This window comes from Acipenser ruthenus, chromosome 12 (assembly GCF_902713425.1).
Source record: "Acipenser ruthenus chromosome 12, fAciRut3.2 maternal haplotype, whole genome shotgun sequence".
In the NCBI taxonomy this organism is placed as follows: domain Eukaryota; kingdom Metazoa; phylum Chordata; class Actinopteri; order Acipenseriformes; family Acipenseridae; genus Acipenser; species Acipenser ruthenus.
This window is the reverse complement of record NC_081200.1, coordinates 40,982,328-40,994,080: the sequence shown is the minus strand read 5'-3', so window position 1 is coordinate 40,994,080 and position 11,753 is coordinate 40,982,328. Positions and strand designations below refer to the sequence as shown.

Sequence of the window (11,753 nt, the reverse complement as noted above, 5' to 3'; positions counted from 1 at the left end):
CGTCTAGTCTAGACACTGTCTCGGAGAGAGTTTTCCAGAATTTCCCAGGAGGGGAACCAAAATGCTTGCATTGCCGTTTGTGACCGGAGCTTGTATGCTTGCACACCTACAACTTGAAAGCGAGACAGAGAATGACCCTTTTAACTAATATTTTCAGTTTTATGTTTTTGCTGGAATAACAGGTATTGTATTATTGTTGTAATGGCTTGGATCATGCGGAACCATGTGTCATGAATGCAACTAAAAGTTTAACATATTTCACGGTTTATTTTTTTAATTTACTCAAATGCATACGTTTTGCATTCGATTTGGTCTTGTTTTGGACCATTTGGAACATTATTAGTATTCTGACATATAAATAGAATTGCACGATTCATGTCAACAGTTTGTACAACGTGACGAGTAACCCAGAAGAAATGTAATATACTGGGCTCTTCTATCGTGTGACACATGTATGTGTTGTGTGTGCATTCTGATGCAGTGCATTGCACACGAGTGGTTTATAATATTGTGTTGTTTTATTTTCAGTTTTTAAAATGTTTTCCAGTGTTACCAGAAGATACTTGCTGACTTCTTGTAGGGTAAGTATAAAATAATCAAAATCATTTATGAATGAAAAAGCAAAGTTTTTACCACTGAAATACTGGCAACATAACTCAAAACAACTCTCGAGTGCTTGCTAACATCATATAAAAGGTAAGATAGATAAGGTAAAAAAAAATGATTGTACTAAAGAGGTTTGGAGTGAATCTCACGTGCAGCACAGACTGTATGATTAGGTACCAGGAATAATAAGGAACTCTCATTTATTGTAAAATAAACAAGCAGAGTCTTATCCGTGTTAATAGAAGGTAACGCCTCATGCTTTTAACTTGCGTGATTGAGTAGTTGTATACAGTAGTTACTCTTCCAAGTGTTGGAACAGACTGCCTTTCAGTTACAGTTTGTTTTATTTTAGGTTCAGTCGCTGGCCACCCACATGCTCAAATCAGTAATGACCCGCGTGACTCCCCAGCCCAACTCCTTCCACATCCCCCAAGCTCAAAGACTGCTCTTCGTTGCTCACTGCGCTCAGCTTCCATACCGGAGACCAGCCGGCGCCTGTGTGCCTATCAAAGGTCAGCAGTTTCACTCCTCCACTCAGTCCCACAAGCGGAAGAAGACTCAAGAAGAGCCGCAAGAGCGGGAGCTGGACCTCTTGAGGTACGACATGAAGGATTTAATGAAGGGCCCCAAGCCTGCGCTGTACCTGGGCTTCTCCGGCTTGATCCCCTTCGTCTGCGCTCCACTGCTGATGGCTGTTACAGAGGTGTACTACCCTGACATAGCCTTCGCCCAGGTGGCCTACGGAGCCTCCATTCTTTCTTTCCTCGGTGGAGCTCGCTGGGGGTTCGCTCTGCCAGAGGGCAGCCCTGCCAAGCCGGACTGGTTGAACTTGGCTAACAGCGTGGTCCCTTCACTGTTCGCCTGGGTAGCGCTCCTGTTCAGGGACAGCATCACAGAATCATCTGTGATGGTGATCATGGGGCTGGGAATCGCGTTGCACTATGACCTCGCCCTCCTCCCTGGGTACCCTAGCTGGTTCAAGGCTCTGAGGACCATCCTCACCTTGGTAGCTACCTTTTCGCTGGTTGCGACTCTGATCATTAAAAATGTGTACCCTGAAAAAAATCTTTCAGAAATATTTCAGAAAAACAACTGATGATTGTCTGTAGCTCTCAGGCAAGTACAGTACAACCAAAGCCAATGGGTCTTGTGTCAATTTTGTGAAAATAAAGTAAAGATATTGATATAGCCCTGTAGCATTTTCTTTTTATAGGAGAAATAAAAAAAAAATATTGAGCTCATTAATTTATTTAAATGTATTTGTTACCTGGAAAACCCCTAGTATGATTTTCCTCAAAGTGATTTAGTTCAGGGATTGACATATTTATAAAACCACAGTACACTTGGAAATGGCACTATAATGTTTTATCATCTCCTGCTGGAGAAGAGTGATTGGGGGGGGGGCAGTATGCTAGTCATACTTTATGCAGGTATATTCTTTAGGTGTAAGTGCAGGAGTAAGCATGACTGCAATAACAACAGCTGCCTCTGCTTTTGAAACTCAGTACACAGATAGACACAAAGCCCATGTGATGAAAAAGATTTACTTGTATTATTTCAAACAAGTGACGTTTTACATTTCAAACATATAAAATATTCACTTGGTCATAGCAATTGCTGGTTATCAGCAAGCTTTTAATTGCAGAACCATGAATGTGCTTTAAAAAAAATGAGCCAGACACTGTGAATAACTCAAATTCAACGTGTTTTTGTACTTCTTATTAAAATATCACACTTTGAAATATATTATTAATGCGGTCTGCAGAGTTGGATTAAAACCAGCACAGGAAGTGATGTTTTGTTAATAAGCCCATTAGAGACCACTTTACTACCAAGTACCTTGTTTTAGAAATGTAATATGCTCAAGTTGTCTAGTACAATACATTGCTGTTATGGTAAACATTAAATACAGGGTTGCAGAATACGGGTACGCTGTTTTTTAGATAATAACCAACAAGATATTTTGCTTATGTGCAGACGAAAGCAGCCCACAATATTGTAGGTATAGCAGACAGGCGTTTTAATGTCTAAATGTTCACACAGGGTTCAGACTCTGGATCATTTAGAACTCCAGAGACAACACTAATCACATAAATCTCATGAGATGTCTCGGGAGGATAAAGCACTGTTGTATTGTGATCAGGAAAGGATCTCATGCAGGCACGAGTTGGGCTATTAAATCTTCAAGGGCTCATGATATGTTGTTGTTTTTTAAATCAATGGGGCATTGTAAACAGAGCCTGAAATGCTGTTTTTCATTTTTTTAAATGAGTTTGTAATGAATTTATCCCAAATAAAATAACAATGTGTCGTCTAACTCGGGTTCCCAAACTATGTTGGCTCAAGGCCCCCTGTGAAATTAGACATCCTGAGTGAGGACCCCCCTCCCCCTGAAGTTCAGATTTGGATCCCTTTAGTGCGAGAGGTTGTTCAGAAGTGTTACTGCTTTCATTATGTTCAGTGTCATTTCTTTGTCTGGGTCATTTGGGAGAAAACATGTTGTATGTGCTGCGGCCCCCAGTGTGGGACTCCCTGGTCTAACTAACCTGGGCTTTTAATGTGAAAGCTTGATTAATCTTTATAAAGCTTTACAAATACCAGGCGACCGTTTCAGTAAAATGCATTCATCACTTTTAAGCTAATTTAAGCTATTTCATGAGAAGGATGTCTTTTGTATTTCATGTTTGTTACATTTGATTTCATTAATTGGTTGACGAACAATTTAATTGAATAAAGCTAACTTGAGAGAGAATCAATTCGAGAGTTATCACCCCTACTTATAACGTCAAGAAAGTGTATTCATAAAGCAAGCATGGCCCTTCAGTAAAAAGATGGGAGTCAATAAGGAAATGCTGATAAAACAAATAAAGGTTGGTTATTTCTACGCCATAAACTACAAAGCTAGGGTTCAAAGTGAAGTTTCAAACTGTACGTCACTGCTGACTCTGCTACACAAAGGCATGCAACTACAGGCTCAGCTCAATGGAGGGCCAGCCTCGTGTTTCTTTTCCTTACATAATATATGGTCCTATTCACAAAATAACATTTTAGGCCATGTTTATTTTATTTATTTTTTTAGAGGGTTTATAAACATTTTGACAGTTTCTAACTTGAAAACAGGTTCTCCTGTGATCTAAAAACTTGATTTCAATAAAGAGTCCTTTGCAGAGCAGTCATGAAAACACTGCTTAAAGGTTTTGTGAATTAACAGCATTGTTGCCCAGCCGCAGCTGCCTCAGATACAGAAATGACCTTTTCCACTGTAATTGCTGGTGGTTTCACAAGACCAAGCTGCTGGAGGTAACATTAGGAATAGATGGCACGAATGTGCAACAGTGTGACCCGGAGGACACTGCTTGAACGTGATGTATAAACATCCTGTACCGTGTACAGTGAGTTTAGTTATTTATCATACAGCAAACAATAAAAGAAACTCTGTGAATGTCTAACTAAGCAGGAGGGCAGTGTCTAAAGAATGCATTTTATCACTCTTCCTTTGTTTCTTAGCAAATGCATCTGCATAACTGAAAAGCACAGCACCCACATCAGGGCCCTGTTATACAGCAGCATTTAAGCAAACTCCAATGCCACACTGTATGCATGTGTTTTACTTTATACTAAGAGCTAATGGATTGTACCGTTTTTGACTCTTGCTGGTGCAAGGGGGTGTGTGTGGGGTGTCCTTTTATATCTGGAACTTTAACGGAATGGTGCCAGAGATTAAGCAAGTGCTCCTGTACGTTTCAACTGAATCTACCCACTAAGTTTTATGGCCCATTGTTTTCAGCTTGCTGTCAATCAGCACACTTCTGTTCATTCTTAGTAGTAAATTACATTACAAACTTTTGAACAAATTGTGACCAATGCTAGCGTCTGCTGCAGTGCCACTTCTCTTTCTTTGTTGTATTTGTGAAATGGACCAGCCCATGTGACTCAATCTTCTCAATTCTCACAGCAGATCAGTAACAGCGTACAGTGTATTGGCACTATACAAACACTAGCCTGACTCCAATGCACCTGAACTCTCTTAGCAGTCATTGGATAATCTATGGTCCAGCCCATTCCACCTTGGGTCCATTAAAAAGATACAAGTAAGAATTGTACAATGCAACATCGTCCACTGTAAAACAGGCCTGAATTTGACCCAACAAGGACCTTGGAGGGTCTTGAGGAATGCTTTAGTCCATTGTATCCCTCTCTCTGTTACTCCACAGAGGAATGCATTGGTTGGCAACAGAACCAGCATCAGATTCCTCTGATAAGCCCTGGGTTCTGGCTGCATGTGTTTTTCAAGGTTATCGGTTCCTCTCCAGCCCCGGTATCTGACAGGTCAGAGCACAGCCACTCCTCCGTCACAGCGGCTGGTTATCATGTTCCCGATCTCCGTCCAGGTGTCCAGGTGGGGGTCGTAGATTTCCACAGAGTCCATGGTGACCGGCGCTGAGAAATCGCGGCTGGACGCCCGCCCTCCCACCGCATACAGGAGCCCGTTCACTGCCGTGACTGAGACCCCGGCCCTGGCCACGCCCATCGGAGCTACCTCGACCCACTTCTCCTGTGAAAAGAATCCGCTTGGGTTTATTTCAAAAGGAAGTAGGATCAAATCGACAGCAACTGTTTGTTACCAGTACCATGCAAACGTTGGGCAACATATGGCAAAAGCAATATATTGTGCTAAAAACTGTATCCGTGGGAAACTGCTAATACACTCTACTGGACACAATGCAGTTCATTCCCTTTGCTCAGTGTGTGAAAGCACTTCATGTTAAATCTAATCAGTGGTGTAGAGCTTTCATCTCACAGGCTTCTTTCCTCTTGCAATTCTGTGCCAGCTGTCTTGAGATTAGCATCATCAAGTGCCACTTAACTATTTGTAATGGATGCTGAGAATGCAAACATGTGAGCTATAATATAATATTTTAAGCAGATAATAAACTCAGTAAGTCTATAGATCACCCCTGGGGGAAAGCCACAGTAGGGTTCATATAAAGTTACAGAGTGGTGATATTAAGATGCACCACCGTTTAGATCATTAAAATAGCCCCGTAAGCGTTATTGTTGCTGGCAGGATCTCCGCTATTATTGACAGTTTTTATCTTGATATAAAAATATATAAATGTAATCATAAGGAGGCTTGAACTACCTCCTCCGGCGAGTACTTTTCTACTGTTTCAAGGGAGCCCAGAGCCTCGTTCCAGCCTCCAACAGCGTAGATGCAGTCGTTGAGACTGGCCACCCCCACGTAAGCTCTCCTCTTGGACATCACCGGCAGCGCACTCCACCGCTTGGAGACCGGGTCGTACACCTCTGCAGAGCGCAGCTCAATCCCCTCGTCGCTAATGCCTCCGATCACATAGATGAAACCTTCGCAGTCACATAAACACACGTAGATAGATAGAGTGCTGTTAACAGAAATGCAATACTTTGCAGAGAAAAATCCTATTGAGATTAAACGTCACGTTAGCAAGGGTGTCCCAGATTAACAAGCAACTGCAGTCTGTAGCAATGAAAAGGTTCTTGAGATAAATGTTCTACTAACTAGACAGGTTGTGGGTTTTTGGTATCAGGCAAGTTGGCGTATTATTCCTATTGTCACATTTGCACTGAACTCCTTACCCTGTAATTCACAGCAGCCGAAGTAGTAGCGGGGCACGGCCATGCTTCCCACGATTTCCCACTTGTTGTCCGTGGGGTCGTACCTCTCCATGGTTTTACCGATCTCTGACCCAATCCATCCCCCTGTAGACACCACAGCAATGAATCACACAGCACACTCTCTGTCAGGGGTCTGTGTTGCACAGCACGCAGGCATGAGTAGCACAGAGAGTTCAGTTCATTACCTAAGGCATAGAGCACTAGCACTGCAATGAATTACACAGCACACTCTCTGTCAGGGGTCTGTGTTGCACGGCACACAGGCATGAGTGGCACAGATAGTTCAGTTCATTACCTAAGGCATAGAGCACCAGCACTGCAATGAATCACACGGCACACTCTCTGTCAGGGGTCTGTGTTGCACGACACGCAGGCATGAGTAGCACAGAGAGTTCAGTTCATTACCTAAGGCATAGAGAGCTCCGTGGCAGGAACACACAGCCACTCCACATCGTGGGAAGTTCAGCGATGCCACTGCAGCCCACTGCTTAGTCACAGGGTCGTACCGCTCAGCACAGTCGAAGATCATTGAATCTTTCTCCCCTGCGAATTACAATTCACTCAGGTGTTTATCCATGAACTTCATTAGCTGTACTAAAAAGCAACTAGTTGTGTATGGGTTATGAGGATTTAATTATGGTCTAATAAAAACAAAGAATGGGCCAATTATTAAAAAGATGGCACCTACAGGGATGGAAATAAAGCTCCCACTGCATAGCGGTTTGATCCAGTCCTGGTTTCACTATGAGTTTAATAAGACACACCTGAGCTTGTTACCTACACACTGGGACTGAACAAGCTCGTATTAAAACCTGGAATGGCTGAAACTGCCATGCAATAGGAGTCTTATTTCAATCACTGTACAAATTATACAAAATACAGAAAAACACATTTGAATTGATGGAAAAGTTACCTTTCGCACTTTTGCATTTACTCTGAATAGAACAACAGCAACAAAGACTTAAGTCTGTCTATTGGTTGTGTAGTGGAGAACACTTATGAAATAAACCAGTGCTGAACACACACACAGCACATCTCAGACTGCAAATGATGCAACGTTTTCCTGTGTCAAGAGTGCTTTATTTTATTCATATTGATCTTACAATGTATGTATGAAATTGCCTGCTCAATGAGATATATTATTGTGAGGTAAAGGATGCCGTGTTAAGGGGCGCCCCCTGTATAGATCATTAACACTGACCCTGTGTACTTTGGGGTACCCACCTCCGATGACGTATATCATGCCCTCCAGCACTGCCACCCCGAGCCCACTGCGGGCCTGGTGCAGAGAGGACACTGTGGTCCAGTACTGGCTGAAGGAATCGAAGCGCTCCACGCAGCTCAGCGCCCTGCTGTCACTCCAGCGCCCGCCCTGCAGACGAGTGTACCCTCCTGCAGGAGCAGGGAGAGAAACAGCCGTACAATTACACTGCTCTATATAATATCTCAGCGTCCAAAACATATACCCACATTTTCAATCACTCACTCTTGTGTAAGAGCTTTCATTATCATTACAGGGATGGCAATAAGATTCCCACTGCATAGCAGTTTGATCCATTCCTGGTTTTGTTACGAGTTTACTAAGACACCCCTGACCTTGTTACCTACTGATTGCACTGTGGCTAATCAAGCTCACAGTAAAACCTGCTCTGGTTATGGAAGGTGTGATAGACTGGGAAGCAGCATTAGTTACCTATAGCGTAAAGATACTTTCTCGCCTTTCTTCGGGGCCTGATCTTGGCTGGCTGAAGTACGCTGAACATCTTGTTCTCTTTAGGTGACTTGCTGACTTCCGTGTATTCTTTCAGGAGGGTCTGTAGCGCTACCCGCAGGCTGAAATCTGAAATACCTTCAGGAGGAAAGAGTTGGAAAGATTTCAGAGAAAAGCACACTCCAATAGACTTTTTGGAATGAATAATAATAATAATAATAATAATAATAATAATAAATCTCACACATACTTAATCATTTAATCTGACCATTACCAAGATACAGTCAGCTCAGTCAATGAGGTGTACCAAAGGACGCACTGTATATAAAAAATCAGGAGGGCTTATTTTAATGGTCTAAGCAGTGACGGATCTAGAGTCTGCCGCTCTTTAACTCTTTATTAATCCAGCTGGCGTTTTCCATCAGGGGTGATTATAGGGTCACTTATTAACATCACTACATACAATAACGGCTTGTGAAACTTGGGGAGCTATACTTTGTGTGTGACACCTCCGGCGCTCTGCCCCGCGGATGGTGGTAAGAAGCCTCACCCTCGATGCATTTGAAGAGCCGTTGTGGGGAGAGCAGAGGGAAGCGCACGGGATCCAGCACCTCCACCACGTGCTTCTTCCTCCTGGGCACGTCTTTCAGGACCCAGTTCATGGCTGCGATGAACACCTGGTACTCGTCCTCAATACGCAGCTCCTCGCTGCGCAGGATCTTTACCAGCTGAGCCTTCGCCAGGCTGGGAAACTCCTCCCCGGCGCACACCTGCCATGGAGCATAGCACAGACATCAGCTGAGCTCACACACCAGCGGACTGATCAAGCATCACGGGTTCTGACTCACTCACTCACTGACATCTGGGCCTGTGCTGAGCTGCTGCTGACATTTAGGTTTTATGTGTTTTTTTTTTCTTTTTTAAACTCTTTATTCATTGTGTTTGATGTTGTTTGCTGTGGTGGTGTGAGCCTCTTGCCAGGTCCTCATGTAAATGAGAATTTGTTCTCAACTGACTCATCTGGATAAATAAAGGTTTAGATTGATTGATCAGTTCCACAAATCTGGCATCTCGTTTTCACACTGTCACATTTCTGTATTACAGAAAGAAAGAGAATAATGATAAACTACTACAGCGCTCGAACCCTAGGAAACTTTACAGTGTAGCAGCTAAACATTTCGACAAACGTCTTTTACAATACCTGACCCCTTAAAAAAAGAAAAAGAGCTCTGCATTGTGCCCAATTTGTTGTTGTATAAAGCCTACTCGTGGGAAAGCAATGACACACACACACACACACACACCCACACTCACCCTCACACTCAAACACACACACACACCTCTAGGAAGTGCACATGAATATAGTTCTCAGTGAATTCCATCATGTCAAGGCAGGCGATCTGTTCCAGGAACTGGTAGATTCCCACGCAGTTGGAAGGGTCCATCTGCACTTTGAGAAACTCACAGCAGATCTTGACCACCTCGCTGAGCTGCAGCATGTCTGCCGTGACGATCAGCTCCTGCACGTTGTCCACGGTCACGTTAACCACGCCTGTTTCAAAGGGAGCAAAAACAATCAGGACTGCTCTGCTACTGCAGCACGTAGGCTGCCCTAGGCTCTGGAACAGCTCATACTGCTATGCAAAGAGGGGGAAGACCAACAAACATATCTGCATTGTAAAAACAGATTACTGTATAGGAAACTTAAAATGGTACAGTTATGAAGGCAGTGACTGAAAGGGGTGGTGGTCGCTATAAAAAAAACAAGCTGGACAGCAGTTTTATATCATCAGTTACCGCTATATATAAATTCCAGAAGCATTTCGAAGACGTCAGCTTCCACTCCTAAAATCTGAACGATGTCTTTGTCCGCTTCTCTCATGCCCCCGGTGAACAGTGCTGAGAAATAGGGGCTGCTGGCAGCCAGGACGAGCCGATGGACACTGAACTGCCGGCCCCCGACCAGCAGCTGGACGTCACAGAAGTCCTTCAGGATCCTCATCCTGTTCATCTGGGCCAGGATGAACCGCGCATACTTGTCCGAGGAATAGTGGCTCTGGTGTGGCGTGGCCGTGGCACCGTCCACCTTGGCCTGACCCACACAGGCCATGGCTCTACGTCAGGGTGGTCTATCAGCAGCAGCGTAATCACCAAGTGACCGGCATTGTTCTTTCTGATCTGAAAATACATAATCATAATAATAATAATAACAACAACTGGGATGGAAATACGTCTCCTATTTCATCGCAGTGTCACCCATTCCAGGTTTTATTACGAGCTTGATTAGCCAGTGTGCAGATAACAAGCTCAGGTGCCTCTTATTAAACTCAGTTTCTAATTAACTCCTGTTTTTTTGAAAGAGGTCAAACGTGTGTTAAGCTTTACAAAACCAGAACCAGTAAACCAAGTGATACAATCCAAGTTTGGCGTTTGTTTCTCATTTTGTAACATTTATATGATTTTTTTTTCTCCTTTAAAAAAAACAAACTAGAGGAGTTAATTAAAAACAGCAGGAAACGCTTTGAAAATATGGCCCACACAATGACTTTAACAGTGACTTTGTATTCACTCCTCATTAACAATAAACAACAGAGGAGCCTTCCTATCCCTAGTACGTTACATCACTGCACCAGGGCAGCATCTGTGTGACATTTCAGGTGTTGGAGCAGTAAATACACTTTCCTTCTCCTGGTTTAAACCCGTGACGTCCCTTCAGCTCTGTGTGCTGACCCCCCGCTGAAAGTGGTGTGCTGTACTTCCGTTTTTATAATACAATACACCAAAAGGAGTATATAATAATAATAATAATAATAATAATAATAATAATAATAATAATAAACGTTAACAATTTGTGATAAAGAAAATATGACAACAAGAACGTCTTGTAACAGCGATAACAACGTCATCCATACTGTAGCAGTTAACTGCAATGATGCGATACAGTCCAGACATATTGAATGTCTGATTAACACACGTCAAATGTTTTAGTGAATGCCAGGGTTTTATAATTTAATACCCACATACTGTACCAACTGCTTCTACCATTTATTCGGGTTAATAATTCACTATATATATATCCCATCAACAATCAGCAACGGCTTTCACGAATTGAATTTAGGGAACTCATTTAACAAACACATACCTTTGAAAAGCACGGGGTTTCACCGGTTTAAATCAAACGATAACAACTCCAACCTGAAACCGCTGTGCAGACCATCACGATGAAAACAAACCATCTTCCGTCTGTCAATCCACTCTCTCTGAGTCCCACTGCTCTGCTCTGAACAGGCAGAAGCAAACGCGCACAGAGATGAGGCTACTGGTTGATTACTTCCTCTTGGGAATGCTCCCCCCGCCCCACGCTCCCCGCTCTACAAAATAAACCCGGGGTTGTAAATATCATGAGCTGTGCTTGGTATAATACTGCACATAGAAGAAGAAGAAGGAGACACATCAGCTCAAGTTTTCTTTGGGGAATGCAAACTAACCGGAAAGTCAAAAAACATGTTCCTGGTGTAGCTGAAATCAGGGTTAGGCTTTACTCTCATCTATTATAAATTTGTAGTGTGTACCCACACGACTGTATAACTGTTTTTCTATGCTGGTCCCTCATAAAAAAACACAAAAACAAAGAAACAGTTAGTAAATGATGCCCTTTATCTCCATGCTCTGCCACAGTACTGTATGCCATGGTACAGCCAAGTGGTATGTCAGGTCGCTTTCGAAGAGGAAACGCCTGCAACAATATATGTTTGTAAGTAAGGACAGGACTCTGTAGCAA

The 11,753-nt window shown here is 43.1% G+C and overlaps 2 protein-coding genes across 2 annotated transcripts; one reads left to right on the top strand and one right to left on the bottom strand.

Annotated features, from left to right (window-relative positions):
* The first annotated feature begins 1 nt into the window (after position 1).
* On the top strand, positions 2-1,794 carry LOC117417131 (transmembrane protein 69). The gene is made up of 3 exons (XM_034028979.3): positions 2-182; positions 529-581; positions 959-1,794. The coding sequence occupies exons 2-3, from the start codon at positions 537-539 to the stop codon at positions 1,700-1,702; spliced, it is 789 nt and encodes a 262-aa protein (XP_033884870.3). The 5' UTR covers positions 2-182; positions 529-536; the 3' UTR covers positions 1,703-1,794.
* A 1,115-nt stretch (positions 1,795-2,909) lies between these two features.
* Positions 2,910-11,501, bottom strand: LOC117417130 (actin-binding protein IPP-like). Its single transcript, XM_059035161.1, has 10 exons — positions 11,115-11,501; positions 9,770-10,150; positions 9,313-9,524; positions 8,523-8,742; positions 7,955-8,110; positions 7,486-7,653; positions 6,667-6,804; positions 6,223-6,345; positions 5,750-5,970; positions 2,910-5,161 (listed from the first exon to the last, which is right to left on the bottom strand). The coding sequence occupies exons 2-10, from the start codon at positions 10,080-10,082 to the stop codon at positions 4,937-4,939; spliced, it is 1,776 nt and encodes a 591-aa protein (XP_058891144.1). The 5' UTR covers positions 10,083-10,150; positions 11,115-11,501; the 3' UTR covers positions 2,910-4,936.
* Between the last annotated feature and the right edge of the window lie 252 nt (positions 11,502-11,753).

What these genes read in the sequence shown, in the direction of transcription:
- LOC117417131 (XM_034028979.3), top strand. Translation starts at nt 537, where the DNA reads ATGTTTTCCAGTGTTACCAGAAGATACTTGCTGACTTCTTGTAGG. An exon ending in ACTTGCTGACTTCTTGTAGG is followed by an intron (nt 582 to 958) that starts GTAAGTATAAAA and finishes GTTTTATTTTAG; the next exon opens with GTTCAGTCGCTGGCCACCCA.
- LOC117417130 (XM_059035161.1), bottom strand. Translation starts at nt 10,082, where the DNA reads ATGGCCTGTGTGGGTCAGGCCAAGGTGGACGGTGCCACGGCCACGCCA. An exon ending in TCTGGAATTTATATATAGCG is followed by an intron (nt 9,525 to 9,769) that starts GTAACTGATGAT and finishes CCTTTGAAACAG; the next exon opens with GCGTGGTTAACGTGACCGTG. An exon ending in AAAAGTACTCGCCGGAGGAG is followed by an intron (nt 5,162 to 5,749) that starts GTAGTTCAAGCC and finishes TTCTTTTCACAG; the next exon opens with GAGAAGTGGGTCGAGGTAGC.